The 26,232-nt window shown below is 43.2% G+C and overlaps 1 protein-coding gene and 1 pseudogene across 5 annotated transcripts in view; both read left to right on the forward strand.

Annotated features, from left to right (window-relative positions):
- Positions 1–14,643, forward strand: part of LOC102573373 (kynurenine/alpha-aminoadipate aminotransferase, mitochondrial) — a 28,139-nt gene extending 13,496 nt beyond the window's left edge. For all 5 annotated transcript variants that reach the window (XM_019481392.2, XM_006277489.4, XM_019481390.2 and 2 more), the window contains 7 exons: positions 125–207; positions 1,428–1,524; positions 2,562–2,623; positions 4,922–4,986; positions 8,442–8,548; positions 9,134–9,235; positions 11,278–14,643. In XM_019481392.2, coding sequence (XP_019336937.1) covers positions 125–207; positions 1,428–1,524; positions 2,562–2,623; positions 4,922–4,986; positions 8,442–8,548; positions 9,134–9,235; positions 11,278–11,319 — 558 coding nt within the window. In that variant the 3' untranslated portion in view covers positions 11,320–14,643. The remainder of the gene's footprint in view (positions 1–124; positions 208–1,427; positions 1,525–2,561; positions 2,624–4,921; positions 4,987–8,441; positions 8,549–9,133; positions 9,236–11,277) is intronic.
- A 10,841-nt stretch (positions 14,644–25,484) lies between these two features.
- LOC102574005 (kynurenine/alpha-aminoadipate aminotransferase, mitochondrial-like) overlaps positions 25,485–26,232 on the forward strand; it is a 48,065-nt pseudogene continuing 47,317 nt past the window's right edge.

Consider the following 26,232-nt stretch of genomic DNA (forward strand, 5'->3'; position numbering starts at 1 on the left):
TTCATATAATATACACTGCCTAGGCTTCAAGAAATACTTAAGTCTGTGTTAGTAACAACAAAGTAATTGTAGCGTAACCCATATCTGTTAGTTAAACTTTAAACTGCCTTTATTTTCTTTACAGCCTTGGCCCCCAACCTTTCTCTCCATGGATATTGATGGTCGAGTTATCAGGACTGACTCTTTTTCTAAAATTCTTTCATCTGGGTAAGGTCAGCTTCAGACTTTGCACAATGGTCTTTTGCTATTGGGACTTTAACTACCTCCATTTTGTGACCTTAAGAAACTCACAACCCCCTCTCCATTAATTTACATATATCAGAGTAATGATCTCTCTCCAACTTTGCATCATATGTAGGTACTTACAACATGCTCAGTTCCCTATTACTCCCTATTCAGGCAGGTACTTAAATCCAGCTTCCTCTGACATTGGCTCCACAGCCACTATGTCAATTAGTCCTTGCACCCTACATTCAGTTGTCCCCAGAAGACCAGAATGAAGCACTGAATGATTCTTCTTCTCTGGTTCTTCACACTTAGAAGTCTTTTCCTTTTGGATTGTGCAGCACAATGTGAAAGGGCTCCCTGTTTGGCTGGAGAAGTAGAGTCCAGCACAAGTGACACACTGTCTCCCTAGACCTGTGTGTATGCAGGGGAGTGCCCTTGGGGGGCTGGGAGCAAAGCATGCTAGGATGCTGGAGAACTGCTGTAGCTTCTTCCAGAAGGTATGTACACAGAAGTTTGATTTTCCAGGGGAGTCATTTAACACTGGTTAGTCCCAGGTTATTTTTCTCATGAAGTGGCCATTTTTGCTCTGGAAGAAAAATTCTGAATGTCTGTTGATTCATGATTTCTACTGGGAGAGTAGCACCTCTCCTAAGAGAAACTGAATGTTTATATGGCCTTGCTTCATCAAAGAAAAATAAATTTCAACCTCTATGTGAAATCTAAATCAGCTGGAAGTATTTCTATTGATATGTAAATAAAAATAAATCAGTTTTTCTCCTGCATGTATTGAGTTGGCAATTCTTAAAAGGGAATGGTGAATTGACCGAATATTACCAAGCTCACGATACTTGCTGCTTTTCACAAACCCTAAACAGTTAAAGTTGCAAAGAATAAACACAACCCAAATTTCCTAGATGTTCAGAAATCATAAAAGAAATACCCCTATGATTTTAAACACATTTCCTGACTTTTCGGTCCAATATACAAGTTGTGAATGCTTAGACTGAAACTTAGTATGTTCCCTCAGATTAGCAGATGTCTGAATATATGCAGGGCACAGGTCTGTAAAGTATCAATTGTTCAGAGTCATAGTTTAGACCATTACTGCTGTACTTCAGGACAAGTTCTCTGCTGGTGTAATTCCAAGGAGCGATTAATTCTGTTTCTGTGGTAGTATCTTTTTTCTTTTTTTTTTATAGGTTGAGAATTGGCTTTCTAACTGGCCCCAAACCTCTTATCGACAGAGTTATTCTACATATACAGGTTTCAACAATGCACACCAGCACTTTCACGCAGGTAATGATTAGAAAGGTGTTTCCTCTTTTTGTACGTGACTATTTCTTTAATTTAGCAACTGGATAGAGGAATGAATGCTTTCTATAATTCCTCACTATTTTCAGCATGATCTTTAGAGAGATGTATATTTTAGGTGTTTCCAGGGTGGGAGAGTGAGGGGTGGAGGGGGTGGGGGAAGAACAATAAAAAGATGATATCCAAGGTTTATCTGTAGGGTGTTGTAGCAGATGTAAATCAATACTCTTCCATTTACAGGGTTTCCTTTAACTTAATTTAATAAGTTGTTAAGACTGCAAGTTTCAAAGGAGTCTAAGGAGATCGGAGTTAATTTGTGCCAAATGCTCATGGGTTCCTTTGAAAAATCCCAGCTGCTCAGTATATTGAGATGATTTGGGTTTTGGTTTTATGTAGCATGGCTAACTGGCAACCCATGCTGGTGTGACATAAGCAGTCTGCTAACCTTTTCCGGTCTCTTTCAGCTAGTCGTCAAAGGGGGATCAGAATTGCCCCTCTGATTTGGCCATAATTTTCCCAGACATTCTCATCTTCCTAACCACTACCCGCTCTTGCTCCATAGTCCGTTCCAATACATTCTCCAGAGCTTCAGTGGGATGCTATACCCCCAGTCATCATATTATTTCCCCAGTTTTACTGTGGGCACAGGTAACATGGGAAAACCTATAATAAAGGAAATAGAACTACATTAACTTCAAATGTTAATCCTCTATGTGTATCCCCTTCCCCTGCACCGTTCCTCATATTTGTGTCCCAGCCATGCATTTTGTCTTTTTGGCTCTTAAATATTTCCATCTCCCAGTAGGGCTGCTACCCTGGCCCTTACCTGGCCTTTATTGTTTTTGATGGATGCTGCTTCCCATAGGGTTTGAATATAAAGGAGTAAATGGCTCCAGGAATTCTATATGATTTCTACCCTTGCATGGTATTGAAATAAAATGAAACATTATTTTTATCATTAGAAGCTTTTGCATGGTGATTGGGTAGCTGTCCTAAAATAAAATTATGTTTTATTTCTTTAGCTTATGATAACACAGCTTCTTCAGCAGTGGGGAGAAAAAGGTTTTCTGGAGCATGTAGGCAGGTACAGGCTCGGATATATACTTCTATTTTCTGTAATTAACTGGTGCAATATTGTTTTAATTACTATCTATGCTATTCTGTTCAATCTTCTTTCAAATCCTCTCAGATAACGTTGTAATTTTCTACCAGAGCCCATCACATCACTGGCTAGTGCAACATATGCTACATCATTCAAGAACAGGCATATAGAACAAATACAAAAGAGACTGAAGTGCAGTGATAAGTGGGATTCAGCTCCCCCTGGTGGACATTTTGCAGATTGATGTCAGAGAGTGTCCACTCCAGTTCCCACATCCCCAGCACCCAGTTCTGAATACTTAAAAGTGTACTCTGAAAAATACAGGTCATTTAGAAAGCAACACACACCTGAATTCCACGTCCCTTGCTCTAGCTTTCCCTTCTCTGTAACCCATATGAGTTCATACAGAGAGGGCCATCCAACAGTAGTATCATCCCCTGGAGCTGATGAAAATGGTCCCTGGAGTAGACAATCTCTGCCTTTATAACCTTCCGTCCTCTTGTGTCAGGTGACTTCTTGATTAGCCTCTACAAGTGACCAAAACCTTCTACCAGGATACTTGAATTCTGAGTAATCGGAATCTCCTAAATACTAAAACAACTATTTCAAGTAGGAGCTAACCTGTTGCTTAGATCAATTACATTTTGGTGATGGAGCTTGAACAGCTATTCTTAGAACCATATTGTTACCACTTAAAATTTTAGTCTAACATGAAAATAAAAGAACAACAGAGAAGGGCCACTTGTTCAAAGCAGAATTCATAGCTTGATAAAGATACAAACAGGGTGCATCTACACATGCAGTTAGCACATAACAGTAAACTCTGGCGCAGTTTGTGCTGGAGTTTATTGCTCCTGGGTGCAGCATTTACACCACAGCACATTGCACCAGGGTGGAATAATCCCAGGCTGATGGGGGATCTGAGGGAGTCCAGTCTGCCAGCCCAGGGTTGCTCCACCCCAGCTCAACGTGCTGTGGAGGGGCGGATTGGAGCATGAGGGTGCTACAGTGCAGGGCTAGCCAGGAGACAGCCCCCTCACTGTAGCACCCTTGTACCTCGATCAGCCCCAGTTGGTGTCTACACGTGCGTTTTGGTGCACATAATTACTCCATTATAGAATAGTGCTTGTACTAGACAGTACCATCTTACAGCAGGATTAATTTACTATGTCCTAATATGGGCGCATGCATAAACTGTGACACTTTACCGTGCAAGTAATTAGTCAGCTCCACAGTAAACTGTGCATGTAGATGTATGCATCCGCACAGAGTTAAATTCATACAGAATTCACAGTTGTATAGATGGATTTCCCAAATTATTATGACAGATGCCCGCAAATTTAGCACTTGCTGTGATTGTATGTTTTTATGTGAAAATACATAAAGCGCAGGCTTGGAGAGCGTAATAAATGTTAAATCTCCCAAGTTACCAAATATACTTTTCTGTATCTTACTTAAGGCCATTTCCTTGGATACTTAAATTATGCCTAGTTTCCCAGGACTGCTGCATGTTGTTACATTTTTATCCAGGAAAGTTGTCATTGGTATAGAACTGAATCTTACCCATCCTGGCCTTGGCTAGGGTCTCTTCTTCAGAGGAATTCCACAGGTAGAAAATATATTTTTAAACCAAGAACAGCTGTTTAAACTGCTGAATGGTTTGGAATGAGTGATTAAGTCCTAGAGGAGATAGATTAGCAGGTAAATGACAAGTGAAGCTGTCAAGGTTTCATGATAAATACGCTCGTCACATTTTTGCATTTTTATCACATGGATATCCTTTTACCTGATATCTACTACACCAATATACACACAGCCAAGGCCTGTAAATGTACTGAAGAAAATAACTTCACTCATTTACCACTATTTTCTATCTTAGATACTGACCTTAGTTCTTATAGTGACATCCAGTGATATGATGGCCAAACCAAATAACAATAAAGCCTCAGATTCTGGGGCTGTGCTGTCTATTGACAGACAAAAAGGTATGAAATGACCGTATTCAGACACTTTCCTGTTCCTTAAATATCTTTTGCTATGAAGACAATGAAACACACATTTTACAAATGTATTATAGAAATGCATAATATACATAGAATAAGACCATGTTCTGCTCATTGCATGTTCATACTGGGCATATGAGTCTTCTGATGTATAGGGGTATCCTTAGTTCAGAGTTGTTCTCTGTTTATGTTAAAAAAAACATTACATTTTTGTTTCTGCCATCATGGTTGAAATTTACCTTTGAATTTTGTCTTTGAATTGATTGTTTTTCTGTAGAGTAGTGGAATTCTACAAGAGCCAGCGGGATGCAATGCTTGTAGCAGCAGACAAGTGGTTAAAAGGTCAGTGAATGCAACAAAGCTACATACATACAAAGGGTTTTTTTTTAACTTAGGTATATAGGAAGGAATACTCTAAGTCACTAAGTCCAGTCCCCTGGTATCACAGGCACCACATCATATAATCCCCTCCTTAAATTTATTAAGTTCCACCTTTAAAAATAATTGGGATTTTCCCCCCTTGTACTTTGATTGAATGGGTAATCCAGACTCTCAGGGCTCTACTGCTTGGAAACTTCGTAATTTATCCATGATCAGTTTATAACCATTTATTCTTGTGCCAAATTGTCCTTTAGCTTAAATAGCTCTTCTGTGTCCCTGGGGTTTGCTTCCCTGATATATTATGGATAGTACTCATATTAACCAACAACTGACTCATATTAACTGACGAGTTACTCATATTAACTGTCGACGCCTACACAGCCAGATGGGTCGCAAATTGGCTGGAGGGCCGCACCCAGAGAGTGGTGGTGGATGGGTCATTTTCGACCTGGAGAGATGCAGGCAGTGGGGTTCCCCAGGCCTCGGGCCCGCACTATTCAATATCTTCATCAGCAGTTTGGATAAGGGGGTGAAAAGCACCTTGTTCAAGTTCGCAGATGACACCAAGATGTGGTTAGAAGTGAGCATGCTAGAAGAGAGGGACAGGCTACAACTAGATCTCGACAGGTTACAGAGGTGGGCAGATGAGAATAGGATGGGTTTCAATACAGACAAGTACAAGGTGTTGCACCTGGGAGGAAGAACCAGCAACATGCCTACAGGCTGGGGAACTCCCTTCTTGTCAGCATGGAGGCAGAGAAGGATCCTGGAGTCATTATTGATTCCAAGATGAACATGGGCCAGCAATGTGGGGACGCAGTCAGGAAGGCTAACCACACTTTGTCATGCATCCATAGATGCATCACGAGCAGGTCCAAGGTGGTGATCCTCCCCCTGTATGCGACACTGGTCAGGCTGCAGTTGGAGTACTGTATCCAGTTCTGGGCGCCACACTTCAGGAGGGATGTGGACAGCATTGAGAGTCCAAAGGAAGGCCACTCACGCGATTAGGGGGCAGCGGGGCAGGCCCTATGAGGAGAGGCTACAGGACCTGAACCTGTTCAGCCTCCACAAAAGAAGGCTGAGAGAGGATCTGGTGGCCACCTGTAAACTTGCCAAGGGGGACCAGCAGGCAATGGGAGAGTCCCTGCACTACCAGGGGTAACAAGGAACAGCAGCCATAAGTTGACTGCGAGTAGATTCAGGCTAGATATCAGAAGGCACTACTTCACTGTCAGGGCAGCTAGGAGCTGGAACCAACTTCCAATGGAAGTGGTGATCACCCCTACCCTGGGGGTCTTCAAAAGGAGACTAGACAGCCACCTGGCTGGGGTCATTTGACCCCAGCATCCTTTCCTGCCCATGACAGGGTCACAGTAGATGATCTGCTTAGGTCCCTTCCGACACTACCAACTATGAAACTATGAAACCCTTCTTTGCATCTATTCAAGTTTCAGTTAACCTTTCTAGAATGGTGTACAGTGTTCCAGATGAAGTTTCAGCTGTGCCTTGTACAACAATGTTAATACTTTCCTATCTCTACTGGAAATGCCTCTCCTGACATACCCGTGGATTACATTTGCCTTCTTCATAGTGTTTCACATTGGTGGCTCAGCCATCCCATGAACAAGTACACCCAAGTCCTTCACCACCTCAGTTTTTTCCAACTGATGAGCCCAGGCTTATTGCTGAACGTTTTTTGGGGGTTTTTTTAATCCCCCAGTACATTACACCTAACTGATCTTGCATTTTCTGCTATTGTATTACATCAAAGTTTTATAGGTACAGTTCTTAAGATCATCCAGTTCTTTCACTGGTATTCCAATCCTGCTCTGAACCGGCAAATGTTTCCCAACTTTTGTAATCAACAAAAATTTCTTCCCACTTCAGCTCTGTTTTCAAGAAAGTCACTATTAAGGCATCTCTACAGAGTGAAGTGATAAACAGAGGTTATGAGTAAATCAAGAGTTTTTGTCAGTTTTCCCATTTGTTTCAACTCAGAATATTATCAGATTTTTGGACACTCCAGTTTTTCTAACTATCTGAAAAGGGCAGGGTATAAGGAAAGGCCTTGTCAGGCTATTGTGACAGGTACACATACAAACAGTATAAAACAATATAACATTTTTTATTTCCAAAGCAACAAGCTTTGTCCTAAACATTAACAACTAGCTTGTGTTATAGTGATCTCTGCCAAAGCCATGACAGACACTTGTGATCTTAAAGGGCTCATAACAAAGGAGTAACATTATTTTATTCATTTTATATGCTGTACAGTCGGGATCAGTTCAGACACCAATGTGGGACTGACCATAGTTACCTTAGAACTCATCTCTCCATTCATAGCCGCAACCATGACTCTTGACCACCAGGGACTCCTGGGTGCATCATATGTAGACCCATTACAGTAGTATCTGAACACTACATAATCTTTAATGTGTTTACTGCAACTTCTACTCCCCACTCCCAGTTATGCAGTAGGGAAGTACTATTATTCCCCTTTTACAGATGGCCTTGTGTGACTTGGAGCCACTCATTTAGCTTCCCTACACCCCAATTCCTTATGTGTTGAAAAGGGGATTACTATCCCCTATGCTGTCAGACCTCACAAGGGAAATGAAGATAAATATATGCATGAAAGATATAGTAAGATCTTCAGACAATATGGTAATAGAGATATATATAATAGTAACAAAGGTAGTACACAATGACAAAGGAGTAGTTTGTCATTAGTATATTTTAGGTAATGAGCTAACATACCTAAGGAGTTGGGGCATATGTCAAATGCAATAAATGACATACTCTATTCATATAATGCACATATGTAAGAAATCTGGAGTCAGTACCCACAAGAGTATTTGGCTTGCTGAGCTGCCAGAAACAGCAGTAAGGGTCTTAACCTATGCCCTTCTGTACTCCGCTTAGTCTTATGAGGAAAAATGTGAATAAAAGAAAAGAAACTATTAACTTTCTTACATATTTATACCATCTATAATTTTGCAGTTGTGCTTAAGGTAATGATGATACCAAAGGAGCTGGCATTAGAAAAAAAGTGCTCTTGGATTCTTTAAAAGATGTTTACTTGCAGTTTCAGAAATCAGTCTGCCGTTCAACTTCAGTTTGCTACTTGTTGAGCATTCTGTAACCAACTGAGAATAAAAGGATGAGAATGTTCATTTTCTAAAATACCAAAAACAATAGTTGTTTTTTTTCAATACTGATATAAGTTATATTACTGGATAATTTTATCACAGGCACTTTAAATTCTGTCTGTGACAACCTGATTCCATTGAAGGTCAATAGCAAAACTCCTACTGGTTTCATCTGAAGCTAGGATTTCACCCTAGTATCCATTACAGATAGGACAGGTGTATTTATGTTTGATTTTCTGGGTTTTTTTCTTTTAATCTCTCCAGGTTTGGCAGACTGGTACTCCCCTGCTGCTGGAATGTTTCTTTGGATTAAAATTAAGGGAGTTTCTGACACCCAACATTTGATCATGGAAAGAGCTTTGCAGAAAGAAGTATGATTAACATTTACTGAAATTCAAATGAACTGGCAAGGATTAAGTCAAGTATTACTTAATATATAGGTGTATGCATATGGGGAAAAACTATGGCCATGTATTCATTAACCTGGCAGGTTATGAACAGACGTATAGTCTTGGAGACTAGTGACCATCCTTACTAATGAAACACTTTCCTAACTATATTCTAGTAAGGCTAGGTCCTACCAGCCATTCATTTGCTTACATGTATCCCAGACACAGATGCAGACCTCACCAAACTATCCTTAACTTCCAAGCATGGTTTCATTTCAACAAGCATTATGGGCCAGCATAAAATATTAAAGAACTCTGATACTTATCTAAACATTAGGATGATACAAAAGAATCTGCCTATAAGTTTTAAAAGCAACTAAGTACTATGTCTTATGCCAAGTTTTCTGCCATCCCATTTTGGAAGAAGGGAATGAGTTAAGACTCATTGTGAGTTTGTTTTTTAACATTGGCCTATCCTGGACGCTCAACAAACATGCATTTTAACATTTTCCAATAATTTAAATCTAAGAACATGCAGTAACCCAATGTTCTGTCAATTATTCATAGGTACTACTGGTTCCTGGGGGAGCATTTAACATTGATAGTTCACATCCTAGTTCTCATGTTAGAGCTTCCTTCTCTCTGTCTTCTCCAGCTCAGATGGATCAGGTGAGTGTGTCTTGATTTGCTGCGTATACCTAAGAATAAAATGGCCTGACATAATAGTTGCTGTTTTGCTCACTTACTTTACTTGTATAGTTGTCTCCATGTTTTCCCATCAAGCTTCTTTGTTGCTTGTTTGGTTTATCAATATCAAGAGTCTTGAGAAATATTCCTGAAATCATATCAACTGTTTCTTTTGCAAGATGTTCTTATCTAGATGAATTGTAAGGCACTGAATGTTTAGTGGTCGCATTAACATATGCAAATGCTGCTGAACAGGTTTACTCCTAAGTAATTTACCCTGGAGTAAACCCACCCTGGGCAGGTGTCTACATATGCACGGATTTGGGAACAGATTTGCTGCTCCTGGCAGCAGTCTGCTTTTGTCCCTCTGTCTGTGCACCAGCCTGGTGAAGCTCTAGGCTCCCCCTGGGTGCTAGCCCAGGGACTATCGGGGAGCATGGGGCTAGGAGACCACAGTCTCTTGGCAGGAGGTGGGAGATTGCTCCCTGCCCCAGGCAGCTGCCTGCTGCAGGGACCAGCTCCAATGACAGAGCCCAGGTGCGGACAATGTTCCCCTGCTCCAGCAGCAGGGAGCCCCTGGCCCCAGCTCCCTGATCAGGGGCAGGGGGCTTAGAAAGAGCTGCAAGGGAGAGGGAGGTCCTAGCCCCGATCTGCTGGTGGGGCAGCTAGCAGTGAACCCTTGGCTGGGTGGGGATTCCCTGCCGAGCCAGGGGCTTGCTGCTAGTTGTCCCACCCATGGATTGGGGCTGGGACCTGCCCCACCCCTGTAACTTTAGCTTTTTCTAAGCCCCATGCCTTGATTGCTCCATCAGGGCACGGGACTGAGAAACAGCTGTCCAAAACAGGACAGTCCCCAACCAGCTCCAGGCTGCACGTGCAGATTTCCCCATGCAGTGTGGGGCTGGCCGGGAACTCTCCTGGTAGGGAACAATCTCCCAATCCCCGCTCCACGGGCTGAAAGCTCCTTGTTTCCAGGGCAGGGAGATGTTGTCCAGTGGTGGAGCCCACTCTGGCAGCAGGCAGCTCCTGGGGGCAGGGAGCAATCTGCTGCCTGGGATCAAACTTGCTCCCAGTCATCCATCTACACGTGCCTTACTGTGACTTGGCAGTTAATTTGCTACTTGCATTTGCAGGTAGCATATTAACTGGCAAATAGAGCAGATTACTGCGCAGTAAGGGTCTGCATGTGTAGGTCCTGATGATTACTACACAGTAATTTTCTCTATTGCACAGTAAAGCTTCTCATGTAAATGTACCCAGTGTCTCTCAAATTCACCTGCCTGGATTTTATTACTTCTGTTCATCAGACCTTGCTCCCAGGAGCCCTGATCTGGCTTTAAGTCAGATCAAGTTTTGCTAGTTGCTTTAATATAAGAGTGCCGGTTGTCATTATCTCTCAGGATCTGCCTTTTTCAGATCTAACTCCTTTTACTTGGTTTTCTTTGTACATTAAAGAAGCTCAATGTGACTGTTATTAAACATTCTGTTCCCTTGATCAGTCAGATGTAGATCTTTCCTCCAGTTCATACACATACTCCGTACTTGATGATTCAAGAACTAATCTTCCAGAGAAGGATGATAACCAAGGAGGAGTCTGACCCTGTGGTCTAACATGAGGGCTTTCAGTGGGGGAGTCCCTGCTTTCCAGGATTATGACTATGCTTGTCATTAGAATCTTTGGAGTATAAAACAGTCCTAGGAGGAAGAGCCAGCGCCCGATTCTGTCACCTTATAGTTGAGTGCTGTAACCCATAGGCTACAGAATCGGGGTCTAGAAAAGATTAGATGTAGGTACAGGGTTCGATTCCCTGCTATAAATCCTGAATACACAGTAATGCCTTCCTGGAGCCCTGAGTCTCGGGTATGTAGGCTCTAGAGAGGCATGCACCTGCAAACACATTCCTGCTTAGTATTTTCTGTTTTTACACTGTTCACCTATTAAAACAGTAGTTCTATAGTTTTAGCATGTTGTCTGCTTAGCCAATGCTGGAATTTGAATGCTGTCCATCTTTATTTTATTGTAGGCATTTCAGAGGTTGGCTGAGCTTATAAAAGAAGCTGTGTGAAGAGGAGAAATGAAAAGCTATAGCTAACTCAAATGTCTTTGGAAAATTTGCACCATTATGAAAATTAGAATTTCATCCTGCAAGTTACAGAAAAATCTATTGCCCTAGCTGTTAGCTATGGCTGGGATTTTAAACATGGACGAAGAATCACCAGAAGACCTTTCAGTTGGAAGTACAGTTATATTTTAAGAAGAAATTATCTATCTTAACGCACCGATTCCTTTTCATGACCGAGAAAGACACTATCCCAAATTCCATTGCAGCTGTGATTATACGATACGTGATGTACGTGATTATGCTATAGCAAAACTGGTTAACACTGGGTGCGTCTACAAGTGACACTATGTCACCGGAGTCTTTAAGGCCCCCCTACAAGTGACAGGTATTGTGCAAGTATCTGGTTAATTATACTATTACCTTAAGGCCAACTACATGTGCAAAGTAGCTATAACAATAAAAAGCTCCACCCAGCTATAAAGTTAAACTTCAAAAACATGTACTAACTTTATAGCTGGTTGTTACTGAGCTTTAATTTGCACATGTAGCAGGGTCTCCCCTGTGGCTGGGAGCCCCATGAACTGACAAGAGCTCCCAGCTGCAGGGGTATACCTTGTCCAGCATGAAAAACCTGAGCCCTGGGGATTGCAGCTGCTGTGACCCTCAAGGCTAGGGGTAGGATGTAAAACTCCCAGTCCACATGGCGTTCTCAGTCTGACTCGTCACCTGCAGCACGGACTGAGAGACCCTGCAAGTGACAGGACTCCCAATCCTGGCTGCACCTCACATGTAACTGGTCCTAGCAGCCCCACACCTAACACAGCCAGGACCAGGAGAGGTGCAGCCAGGACTGGGAGCTCCATCAGTTACGCGGCTCTCAGTCACGTCTAACTGGGGGGCTCAGCTGGGAACAGGAGTCCCATCAGTTGTGGGAGTCTCTTGACTATGGCTGCACATGGCCTCCGTGGCTGGGAGCACCCTCAGCAGAGGGGATTCCCAGCCATGGAAGCTTGCTTCTTGCCAGTCAGAGAGAGCCCAGAGATAGGATCGGGCTCCCCCTGCACTGGCAGTATGTCCCGATTTGGACTTAATGAAATTGAAATGAAATCCCACAATCGCACCTCCTACTGTGGACATTTAGCAGGGCAGGAGGCACAATTGTATGGATCACACATTAGATCCAGTCATGTCTTAACCTGCATGTTTAGAGGGGCCCTAAAATGCTACTCTTTAGAGGTGCTAGCAACCATCCCATAGCAGGATAAATTAATTCTCTGTTTCTCAAAGAGCTGTGTGCATATACTTGTCTTTATGCAGTTAATAGAACAACTCACATTTCATAATGCTAAGTGTATGCATCTTAGCAGGACCAAAAACAAAATACCTGAAGAGGAGAAATAGATAATATACAAAATTTCATCAAGTATGCAAAACAAGCAAATGGAAAGTTAACAAAGCTTTTTGTTCTCTAGTCTATGGTTATCATCATTATCTAAGGGGCAAGATAGTGGCTATAAAATATATAGAAAGAAATATGATTTGAGTTGTTTGTGCAAATGCTCAAAAGTGGCGGTATGCTTAGCTGTGTAATTCATGTTCTTTTTTCTGGATAATTTATGTAGCCAGCTACTAATCTGATGCCATTAATTTAGTTAGTAGCCAGCTACTAATTTATGTGGCCAGCAGATATTTAGCATTTCATATAAAAGTCAGCGATTCATAATTTGACATGAAAGCCTTTTTATGGTCCGTCAACCACTATTAACAGTTACAATAGGAAACATTATAAAACACTCATACATTTATTTTTCCTTTTCTAGCTTGTTATGCTGGACAACATGATCAAGTTGTCCAAGTGTTTTGTGCCTTTTACCTTGGCCTTATTGGTCTCAGCTGTCTTGTTTGACATCTAGGGCATCCCTAGATTTTGCAGTTTCCTGCACAGCATGTCTGAGACCCAACCTTTTCTCGTTGCCCAAGATATTATGCAAGTCCCGATCATTTTGCAGGATCATGTAGCAGTTTAAATATTGCAGTTTCCTCCTCTTTGGAATCATTTACTTGAACCTCATGATCTCAGGTCCATTCAAAATACTGCCACAGGTATCATCACACTGGCTGCTTGTGCTTTTTACTCCCTCTGCTAGTTCTCCACTAGCTCCCTCCCTTTCAGTGCATCAGACAAACTTCCTGATTTTTATTTTCAAAACTTTTCAAAATGTAGTCCTACTCTGCCTATCTATTCCACCTTCTTATCCCAGGAACTTTGCTCTATCAGTGATCCTAGCCTAAATTCCACCTTCTTATCCCAGGAACCTTTGCTCTATCAGTGATCCTAGCCTAATCTACCTGATTCTTCTCTCTCCCTAGAAGCAGTCTTGTTGATTCTCCCACCCTTCATAATGGGAAAAATTGTGTCACAGTAGTACCACTCAATGTCCTCCAAAAGTGTGTGTTCACTACTTTCCCAGTGCTTTCAGAGACATGCCATTCAAGCACGGCCTGACCACCCACTGCATACCTGTCAAACTGGATATGAACTATGAAGCTGCCTTGTGGAATTCTTTACCATTGCTCTAAAGGTCTCTGTCTTTAGCATGCTTGAGAGCAGTGGCAGGATGCATTCAGGATAGCTTCACTGCCCTATTTTGTGTGTACAGAGCAGGAGATGGGTGGGGTTTATTGGGGAATCAGGGCAGCATTATCCTCACTTTCTCCTCAGACCTTGTCTTGGACAGAATGCATACTGGGAAGCACGACTGCATGAAGGATAAGAGAGGTGGAGTTGTGGCCACTTGTACTGACTGCTTAAGCACTGTGGAGATTTCTTGCTGCATCTTTTCCTTGCCTCTGGCCTGCAAATGTGACTTGCCCACTTGTTTGTATCTCTGAAAGTCTCTGGAGAAGAGGCTGTCCTTCAGTATCTTTTTTTGCAGTTTCTAACATAGTGGTATGCAACCTGGTTGTGCCCTGTAATTACTAGAGTAATGTTTAACAATTTTAAAGGAGGAAGTTTTTAGGTCCCTTTACTACTCCTTAACTAAATATATTAATAATAAAATACTATTTTTGCAGCACTTTAAAATGACATTCTTGTTTTCAACAAGATAGATATTTGAAATCTCAAATGTCTCATGAATTTTAGAAAATGTTTTACACAAGAGAATGAGGTAATGTGTCTAGTAAATTTAAAGTAAGTAAGTTGATATATTTTAAAATAGAAATAAATGTTAAGAATGTTAGTGACATTTAAGATTGACTCCTCTTCCCCCATGAATACCACCTTCCTTTTTAAAACATAATTAGAATAAACATATTAAACCACAAGTGCCAGGTGTTGTTCCAATTTTGTACTGGCAATTTGCTGCACATGAATACGCACGCGCGTACACACACATACACTGATTTAACTTTCAAACATCTGTCTGTTTTGCAGAATGCAAGCAAAACATAGTACCACTTTCTACATACTTAATTCCTTTAATAACTAATATGGGAGGTTTTTTCCCTGACTAGTAAGACAACTGAAATGGCATTAATATCCTGAAGAACACAAAGATTGGTGAATGAGCAAAAGCGCTCAGATTATATGTGAACATGTTATCTTACAACCCACTAAGATCCTGCTTACTGACTTTCTGATATAATGCCATTGAACGCTCTCAAGATGAAGCCAGGGAGATGAAGACATAGGAACTGCAAAGCAATGAGTATATGTAGCTAAAGTATCAATGTGGTACAAATACGATTAAAGGTTAGACATAATGATTGAATTTAGACATAAGGCCTTTCTGCAAAATGCTTCTGTATTCAACATGGCTTGCAAATGGCTTCCGCATTAGCTTCTGCACATAGATTGAAGACATAAAGATAAGGGGTTGCTAGAGGATATTAAGTTTACCACAGACCCCCCCTGTTAAAAACACACAGGTGCTATAACATAACCCATAATAAGCATAGCATGAAAACCCAAACTTCCTGTGGAAACTTAGATGTAACCATGGAAACTTTGACGAAACAGTAGAAGCTTGTAGAAGCTGTAAGACAGCCAATAACTGCATAACACGCTACGGTTCTTTTTTTAGGTAAGCTATAAAAAGACCCTCGGACAAAGACCGGGGGTCGACTCGGCTTTGGGCTACTAGCCCCCTTGTCGATCTTGTTTGCGCAGACAATAAATTTGAAATGGACCCAGCCTAAGTGTGCGTGACTCTCTCCTTGAGGTTGATTGGAAAAGCCTCCGGGGGCACAAAAACTAGCCGTTTGGGCAACATCAAGGTCAATGAAATTTGTATTACAGCTCAGACATCTTTTCTCCACACTTCAATACATAGGTGTCTTTTAAAATAGCAATCATTACCTTTATGAGCTGGATTTAGAAAAATACAACTGGCATACCCTAGTAAGAGGAGAAAAAGCACTATTTGTGTGGTCCCATACCTTGACCTTGCTTGTGCAAGTATAGTACAGTGTGCCTTGCTCTGCAGCAGCTTGCCTGCCCTGGGAATGAGTAACTGAGCAAAATGTTTCCTTCCTCTGCTACAGGAAGTCTGCAGACTAGCTTTATGTCAGTGATTCTCAACCAGGGTTTCTTGAGATCCTTTCAGGGGTGCTACAGGGTGTCACACACTGTTATTACTGTTAGGTGTGCAAATATGATTCACAAGCTAAACCTAGAGGATACATCCAGATGAGTGGGAACATGCGGTATATGGTGCTGCGAGCCCATCTGCAGCACTGCACATAGCACATGCAGGCATTCCATGCTACTAATTTGCAGCGCAAGTGGGGGTGGGAGGGAGGGTTGATACCAGTAGCCATCTAGGTCCAGGTGCAAGGAGCTCAGCAAGAGCTAGCTGCCTAACTTTACTCAAACTCCTGGACAAGTTTTGCAGCAAGTTTTGTATTCAATTATAGTCACACTGTAGTCACAATTTCAAAGTTAACTTAGTTTTAATGACAGCTTAGGTGCTGATCTCAGAGCAAAACTCCAGGACTGGAGGTGCTACATACAAGCTTGCATTACTTATGCCCAAATTAATCTCTGCAACCTTTCCCATTTACTCAGGTTTCATTCTCATGATGTCAGTGCTAACATTATGTTACTAGCTCTCTAGCTGTCCGGAATCTTACAGAAGAAACAGTTAAAATTGTTTCTGATGTGTAAAGATCCTTAAAAATACTTTACAACCTTCTCCTAACCTTCTTATAGTCATCTTAAACTAACATACTCAAGAATTTAATCTACTAGTGCTATCTTATATAGAATTGTTCACTGTTTGCATTTGTAAAGTGTCGTAATTGAACAAAGTCCTGGTCCATGACTCTGGTTCCCGGATGCTGTGGTAATAGAAAAATACTACGACAAATAATAATAATAATAGTAATAGTAATAGACATACTTGTAAAAATAGTAATAATAATAATATCCCTTTCCAATCCCTATCACAGAGATGATTTAGCATACTAGGCAAGGATCAGACCATACCCTTTTCATGGGGGACAGAGACCATCTACAAACATTGCCTGAATGTGAGACAGAAAATTAAACATAATTCCCAAGGTGAAAAATCTTAGAGAAGCCTAATTTTTGGATAAGGGCCCAATGACTCAGAATTCTTCCTTCCCTGTTTATTTGATGTCTATTCCTAATTTGCTGTTACCCTCCTTGAAAGACTCAAAAACATGACTCCATTTGACTAAGTAATTCTGGAAACAATGATCAATCATAACTACCCATCAGTAGTGAATATCAGATTCTCACAGCAAACTGCAGTCAGTTTGCTTGCAGGGGGTTTAAAAATCAAGCTTTTTTTTTCGAATAAGTAAATCTGAAATACAAATTCCTTTAAAGACATGCTGATTTGCTTTGGATATTCTGCAAATAGCAGAAGAAACTAGTTTGCTTAGCAAACATTCACACAGCCTAATTCATAGACATTAAGCCTGTGAATCCTACATAGTGTTTGAGATGTTGCACATTTTCATTTTCCTTATTTCTACAACATCAACTAGAAATACATTCCACCCATCTGTAGGGTATTACTTCCTTGAATTCTAATCCAGAACCCTACAGCATACAGTTAACAGCACTGAGTAAATCATTTTTTGCAGAAAAACTTTGGGCTGGTGAAGTTTGTGATGGCCTGGAGGTTAGTGTTTATGAAAGCATTCATTTCACAGTATAACTGTCAGGCAGAAGGCAAGTTAGAGATGTAGCTTGTAGACCAGGGTGGACAAGAAACAGCCCATGGACCTGCCCACAGTGGGTCTCTTGGTCCAGCCCGGCTGAGGTGCCTTCTGGAGTGTCCTGCCATTATGGGCATACAGCGAGGCTGGGGCAGCTGGCAGCCTGGGCAGTGGCAGTTCCTTCCAGCTGCTGCCGCTGCAGCCCCCAGCCCTGTGGTAGCCGTGGGGACCAGCGCATGCAGTCCGAGCCCCTTGCGCCCTGCGCCAGCTCGCCCATCCGGGCAGTGCAGAACATAAACTGCTGCTAAAAGTGGGGTAAAAGCCCCTCCCCCTCCCACTGCTGCCCCTTCTGTTGCAGCCGCCCAGAGCCCATGCAGGGCTGCCCTGCATCTCCGCTGCATCACTGCTCCTTCCGGGCCACCCCGTGGGACAGCGGTGACAGTGCAGAGCAGCCGCAGGGCAGCGGTGATGGAGCTGCATGGCAGTCCGGTGCAGCGCAGGCTCCAGGTGGCTGCACCAAAAACTGCCTGGCGGCGGCAAGGGGTAGGGTCCGATTTCCCCCGCACCAAGCAACACTTGCTGCCCGGCTGTGGCTGCTGCTGCTCAGCCCAGATAGAAAAGCCCAGAGCTGGCATGGGACATGCATGGTCGGGGATGCTTGCACTGGTCCCTGCCACTACTGCGGGGCTGGGGACAGCAGAGGTGGCAGCCAGAAGGAGCCACCTCAGCACTGCTGCATGCCCAAGGGGATCAGGACGCACCGCAGCTGGGTGGTGCAGAGCGGGTGCAGGCCGCACTGTTAGCAGTGGCAAGGCAAGCGCTGCAGGGCACACGGGCTCTGGGCTGTTGTGGGGCAGGAGAAGGTGCTGACCAGCTCAGGAGGGCTCATCTGGGGGCTCCCATACACCCCACATACACCCTTGTGCCCTTGACAGCTCACCAAAATTTGTTAAGTGGCCCTCAGGCCAAAATAATTGTCCACCCCTGTTATAGACTAACTGAAACAGTGTCTATCAAGTGCCTCTCTACCTACCCTACCTACTACCTGACTTCAGATTAACACAGTTAACTACTCTCTGTCCAAATATAGCTCATCTTTTAAACAGTGAAGTATGCCGAGGGGGTGAACTAGTTATGAATTATTATAGTAGCTCATCATACTGGCATTGAGGAAGTTTCTGCTGAAGACACTGTCATTTAGCTTGTCCTATGCATTTGAGTGGCAAGAATTCATCTTAAACTTGTTGACTGGGTAATATTTATTTCAACTGTGTGGTTTAAAAATCTACAAACAGTTTTTTTAATTTGCAGATATTTCATTTATGCTCATTGAATGCGGATACACATGTATTAGAAAAAATGCTGGGAGCACTGCCTTAAACTCTTGTGAGATAGCGGCCCTCATGTCTGCAATTGTTTTGTTTGGAACAGCTCACTGGAGATTGTGTGTTAGTAAAGGATGGAAAGATTCCTGTATATGGTTTACAGAGTTTGGTTTGGAAATGTTCTGGATCAGAAGTGCTCTGTAAATGCTAGCTGATATTTCTCTTTCATTACTGTTCTAAAATTGCTACTAAGAAAGTTAATAGTTCAGGAAACAGCTAGTTCAAAGTTCATACATTTCCTTCACCTTTGATGAGATGACTGAAAGCCTTAGAGATGCTCATCCTAAACTAATCTTCATGGAGAGCACTGACATGATTGGTGATCCACGGCTTATTGGGCAATGTTTGGTGGGTATTTTCAAAAGTATATTTTCTTTTTCAGTTTCAGTCCTGTGGACTTTGTACTGAATCATGGTTGGATTAACATTACAAGTTAACAGGCTGTGTTACAATCTGGAAAATGTTAACTCTAAATGACTTTAGTTCCTTAGTTGTTACAGCACTTTGAACTATACATTTGAGTATATCCAGATAAAAGGAATGATCTTTGAACAGAATAAAAAGTTTGACAGAAGGGTTTTTTGCTCTTTCCTTGAAAATTTCTGGTACTGGATGCTGACAGGCGGATGGCTCGCTCATCTGATCGGCAGTTCCTTTGTATACTTGGGCATTTCATAACTGCATCTGAACTGACAGGGCATCTAGCATCTCTTGCTGCCTGTATACATGCTGGTTTGCATACTAATTACAATGCATCTAATTAGAACACTCCAGCGTGGCCCCATCATCACTTGTATAAGACTCTGTGGGTTTAAAAATGGCCACTGGGCACTTTATCTAAAATTCATTGAATGAGGTCTAGATAAAGCACCCCACAGTCATTTTTAAACCCATGGGGCCTTAATACATGTGACAGTGGGCGCATCTACACAAGACGCTGTCACCATAGCAATGCGCTACAGTGACATAGCGTCAGAGGGCAAAAACCGTGATGCCGCAGCTATGCCGCTGTAGCAACGAACTCCTTCAGTATAGCGCATTGCTATGGCGATGCATCTAAAAATAACCATGCACCATACAGGCTGCGCAGTATAGGCTGTTACTGTGCCGTCAACAGCACAGTGACAGTGACACTGTAGAGGCACGTGTAGATGCGCCCAGCGAGGCGTTTTAATTAGATCAGCTCTCCAAGAACCGCTCTAATTAAAGTGATCTCCCACCCCCAAGAACAAGTATAGGCAGCGTCTAACTTACTTCAGTGGAAAGAAACAGCAAAACAGTGCATAACACATCTAGGGCAAAAATGTTCAAAACCATCCCATTTTCAAAAATGACTCGGGGCATATCTTCACTGCATGTTAGCCTCACAGTCAGGCTTGTGGTCTTCCCCCGTATCACTCTCATCATCCACACTGAACATCCCGGTGCTTATTTTCCATAGTGATACGGCCAAGTCTCAGCTCTGGTGCTGGGTACACAGCCATCTGATATAGTACTCCCGCTCTACTCCGTTATTTTTCAGTATGGTTATACCAGTGGCTCTCAATCTTTTTAGACTCAAGGCACCCCGTGGAAATATCAGCCCTTCATTTTCATTCAATTTTTGACTACAGAAAAACAATAGAGCAATTCTTCTGTTGCAAAAAAATACACCCAGAAAGACCACAATAGGTCAAAATGTTTTTAACACTGCGGATTCCTATCTGAAATATCTGGGTTTATCTTGGGAATCATGTTTGCATACCTAACACTGCTAACATTGCATGAAACGTTGCATCACCCCTGAAAGGATCTTGTGGGACCCTCGTTGAGTATCTCTGGGTTATACTGAACCACAAGTAGCAGACTAATCAACATTTCCTGTATCTTCTGACCCTTCTGTACACTCCCTCCTCTCACCTCTATTCCCAGAAAGCTGGATGGCAGCTAAGGCCACCTAATTCAGTGTTAACCCCTTCTTTTGCCCATAGATGTCTCCAAGCTGCCAGCCCAAACTCTTAGTAGCTCCACACTGTGAAGTCAAACATGTACCCAACATACTCTTAACAGCCAGAGCAACGCACAAGAATTTAAGTGAGTGTCTGGAAGAAGGATTCCAGGAATCTCTATTTCAGCTGCAGAAGCAGAAACAGCGATCAGTATAACACTATCTCAAGGCAGCTTGCTCAGTCAGGCATCAAAAGGAGTAGGATGCAAGCAAATCAAGCACCTCAAGCTGCAATATCACAAGGTTGATGGTTCTAATCTAAGCCACTTGTTTCATGCCTATGCTACAGAAAGCTCACTGAGGTGTTTGTCAAGGTTCTGAACACCAGACCTGCCACTTCCACGATCCCATTCTTCTACAAAAAATCTGATTTATGCACAGGGACAGGGGACTTTCAATAAGGATTCCCAGGAATAGACCAGTTGACATGCCCCTTACATTTAACCTGGAGTAGATGGAGCAAGCTGTTCTACCAAATATTCTGAGTCATCTCAGAGGACCTATTCAGCATTGGACATCCCATCAGATTGGGATACAGAGAAACTGGAGTTGCAGCCCCGTAAGTGCTTTCTGACAGGCTTCTTATTGTTTTAAGGGGACTTTAGGTGTAGAGTGGGAGGCATTTCATTGTTGATGCCCAACACAGTCAGCGTTAAGAAGAATTTTATATTCTATGGAGTGGTGTAGCCATGTAAAAGATTTACACAATATCTTGTTTTCCTTCTGCCCCATCTATCACCCTCTACAAAAACGCATTCCAAGATGGTGGCTAAGTGTGTGTGGGGGTGGGGGGTGTACTAAGCACATGAGTCAGACTCAAGTGTTTAATAACATTACCCTAGCAATTCTAAGGTCACATATCTTTCAAATATTGCTACAGAATATCAATATTTTGAGAATTGTATTACAATTATGCAGTGCTTATTATTTACGTCTTTGTTGAAAAACACAGTTTGTTTATTACAGGTTTATGAGTTTTAACATTGCCTGATTTGTACACACACACTGGGTGCGTCTACACGAGACTCTTTACTGCACAGTAGCATAGTTTACTGAGCAGCAAGCATGTGTGTTTACATGTGCAAATGCTTACTATGCAGTAAACCTTGCTAATTGTGAGTAAATTTGCTACCTGAAAATGCAAGTAGCAAATTTACTTTTAATTAGTAATGGCGCAGTAGCACTTGTGCAGGAGCAAACCTGCTCCCGGGCAGCTGGCCACCAGGGGATGGGAGATTGCTCCCTGCCCTTGGGAGCTGCCTGCTGCTGGGGTAGGCAGCCCTGCCAGCAGGGAGCTCCAAGCCCTGCTTTCCAAGATTGCAGTTGGGGAGAGGGGACTGGGATATCCTTATCTCAGCCTCTGCTTCACCATCACAATTAGGCTGGGGGGAGCTAGGAGACCCTTGTCTCCCAGCATCAGCTCTGCAGTTGTGGGGATTGGACTGGGAGACTTATCTCCCAGTGACAGCTCTGTGACAGTGGGGACGGTGCTGGGAGATCCTTATCTCCCAGCGCCAGCTCCATGGTCATGGGACTGGTGCTGGGAGATCCTCCCCAGCCTGTTCCCCACCCAGCTCCGTGCTCATGGAACTGAGCGGGGAACAGGCTCTCAACCCACCTCCCCACAATCACAGAGCAGGGACTGGGAACTGTCCCTGTCAGGGGTAGGTCCCAGCCCCATGCCCTGTTCGGGTAATCAAGGCATGGGGCTTGGAAAGAGCTGCAGAGGTGGGGTAGGTCCCAGCTCCCTGCCCCAATCTGCTGGTAGCTGCCCCACTGGCAGATCGGGGCAGGGGTCTGGGACCTGCCCCTCCCTTGCAGCTCTTTCCAAGTCCCCTGCCCCTGATCAGAGCCAGGGCCAGGATCTCTCTGCTGCTGGGGCAGGGGGATATCATCCCCGCCCCGGCAGTAGGCAGCTTCCAGGGGCAGGGTGTAAGGCCCCAGCCCCAGCCAGCTCTCTTCCAGCTCCGTACTCCTTGCCAGTCCCTAGGCTACTACCCAGTGGGAGCCTAGAGCTACCCCTGATGGTGACAGGGGCCCATTGCAGGGCCCCTGGAAGCAAAAGCAGTTTGCTGCCATTAGCAGCAAATTTGCTCCCACTTCCCTGCATGTGTAGATGCCTGCCCAGGAGTGTTCACTCGTGAGTAGTGATCCCAGACCAAATGCATGTGTAGACGTGTCCACCATATCCCTTTAAGGAGCCATAGTTCTTGGTGTTGCAGTTGCCACTAATTCTTTACTCCTTGCTGGTTCCTTTCCATAGAAGGTATCCCAAATGGGTAGCAGTTTTTTTGACCAAGGTCTTTTTACTGTCTCCTTGCCATTCAGAGTTGCAAGGCATTTTGGTTTTGTCTATCCAATCACTGGAAGATTTTGATTTGGGTGAGGGGCCACAAATACCAACATATATCAGGTCCACATATATCAATTATTCATCTCTTATTTCATTGGATTATTCTTTTTATTTCCTGGATTTTTCTTCAGTCCTGGGAGGTGATGTCTGTAAATTTGTCCTGCAGCAGGAATTCTATCCAGCCAGTTATGCTAGTCAATAAATCAGACTGCTAGAACCCTGGACTGCCACCTTGCTTTGCCATTCAGAAACCTTCAAATAAAATTGTGTCTTCAACAGGCTACCAAGTCTGAAAAAGATTGTAGAACCAAAGCTGGCAACTGAGGCCCTCTTCTGAATAAAATCCCTCTCCACATTGTACGTTTTTGTCAAAGGGTTTACTGAAATATGAGAAATCAGTAAGCAATCTGCATAAATTAATGTAATTCATGATTCAAAACTATTAGTTTCAGCAAAGAAATCAGCCCCTAGTCAATGGAATCCATAAAATCAGTAAGGCCCAGAAAATTAACACTATCCTCATTTCATAAACTTACAGAACAGTATAACAGGTGGTTTAAAAAATCTTTAACTTATCAGTACAGTTTGTCCCATGATAATGTGCAATCCAAAAAGCAGCACATGGCTTTCAATCAGTTATTCATTAAAACCACCAAGTATGGCCAGGATAAGAGTACATATGGTCTCCATTTAACTTGGGGTTGTATTGCTAAATGGGATGCTCTTCTTTAATGGTGAGTGGGTGTTGTGATAGTTGCACAAACAGCGAATTTGCAGTCAGAAGAGGCTCTTCTAATGGATTCATGGTTTGGTCCACCAGCAGATACACATTCACTTTGGAAGGTGAAGAACCAAAACATCCACATGCAATGGCAGGTTACTGTCACTTCTGCCCTGGGGGCAACCAAGGAAGGACATATTGTCCCAAAATACAGTTCAGGCTAATATCTAAAGTGACACACTTTCTGTCCAGGCCCAGCAGGGAGGTGGCGCAGCCCGCCCCGGCCCCAGCAGCAGTGGCAGCGGCCGTGGCAGTGCAGCCCAGCCTGTCTGGGTCCAGCGGGGAGGCGGTGCAGCCGGCCCCAGCCCCAGCGGCGGTGGCAATGCAGCCCGCCCCGGCCCCCGCAGCAGCGGCAGCGCAGCCGGCCCCGGCCCCCACGGTAGCGGCTGCACAGCCCACCCTGGCTCCTCTGGCAGTGGCGGCACAGCCCACCCTGGCTCCGGCCCCCATTGCAGCAGTGGTGCAGCCTGCCTTGGCTCCGGCCCCCGCGGCAGTGGCGGCGGCAACACAGCCCGGCCCCCGCAGCAGCAGCAGCAGCAGCACAGCCCAACCCTGGACCCCACGGCAGCGGGGGCGCAGCCCAGCCTGCCCGGGCCCTGCAGCGGAAAAAAGTCTGTTGATAGCCCACACCCCCGTATAGCCTGCACCCATTAATTTTTTTTGTAAAATCGCGTATACCCCGCAGGATATATGCACGAAAATATGATACTCCATTTGACAGTTCACCATAGAAGACTTTCTTTGGTAGGCAAGTGTCAGGTATTCTTGAGAGGTGGCCAGCCCATCTTAGCTGTGCCAGTTTCAGCAGAGTATGAATACTGGGGAGAGTTGATCTTCCGAGCACTTCGGTGTCTGGAATTTTGTCCTGTCACTTGATCTGTAGTATCTTTCACAGGCAGCACCACTGGAAGTGGTTTAGTTTCTTGTCATGATGCTGGTAAATGGTCCAGGTTTCACAAGCATAAAGGAGGGTCGGAAAGATGACGACTCTGTAAACCTCCAGTTTTGTTGACATTCTGATGCCTCTACAGTCCCAGATTGATTTATGGAGTCTGCTGAAGGCCACACTAGCTTTTGCTAATCTCACATTGACTTTGTCATCCATGTAGACAGCACGGGAAAGCGTGCTGCCTAGATAGGCAAACTTGTCAACCATTGACTGCTGTGTTTATAGAGCAGCTAACACACAATACCACAAATAAAGTTACACTTCTGCACACCTACAGATCAAGCAATTAGGTTTCTAAATGCCATGAACTGTACTTCTATTTTAAGTATGATGCAAAATTGGAGACAGGTTTTCAAAAAAACCGAGACCCAGAAGTGCAGATTGTTTCTTTTCTTGTATTTGAATTTATCATTTGAATAGTGTTTCTCGCTGTTATTTGCTGTTACTTGGTGTTCACTTTATGCTCAAGAATACTAATCTCTTCTCCAAACTGGTCCTCCTCAACATTTACTGTAGCTCGACTGATGCATAATTCCCCGCTATCATTTATTTCCTTGGCTGGAGGCAATCCAAATCCCAATATGTTTCCATTTAAGGCAGCCAAGTTCATAACAAAACATGACACCAACATTGAATTTGGAGAGAATTTCATGAAGAAAGCTCTCCAGTATTCAGCCTCCGAAGGGCAACTAGCAGAAAAAAATAATCCTCCCTCCCCTTCCACTGCCCTATAATCAAGACTGTAGATACCAGTCATATGTTGTATTCTGTCTTCCCATTATGGTCCATTGTATGTTTCATCATATGGCATCTTTAGATCCTTGCTACACTATTCTGCTGTCACTGACATAACCGAAAATAGAATAGTGATTATATTTTCTAACAGCAGCAGCAAGGTCCAAAACACTCAAAATACCATTTATCCCTATTTTTTGGGACACATAAATAAACCTGCAGCAATTTACTGTGTCTTGTTTATTATTATTTATTTAGCAAATATATTTATTATAATGCTAATGAGTTAAATTTTGCTTTAGTTTAACTTTTTCCATTGTGTGCCACTGGGAAGTATTTTTCTATTATTCTGCTGATTAACTTAATTCTTCATAGAGTTTTTAAAAAGAGTTTATGTAAAAGGCCTGTTTATTACACTTTTCTTGTTTTATGGACAGTCTTTATTCCCTCTCTAGTGATTCTTGGAAATTACCTATAATTTAAACTAGTGCTAGCATAATACGTAGTACCCACAGAGGTTTTTAACAAGTCAGAGTA

Source organism: Alligator mississippiensis, chromosome 2 (assembly GCF_030867095.1).
Source record: "Alligator mississippiensis isolate rAllMis1 chromosome 2, rAllMis1, whole genome shotgun sequence".
In the NCBI taxonomy this organism is placed as follows: Eukaryota; Metazoa; Chordata; order Crocodylia; family Alligatoridae; genus Alligator; species Alligator mississippiensis.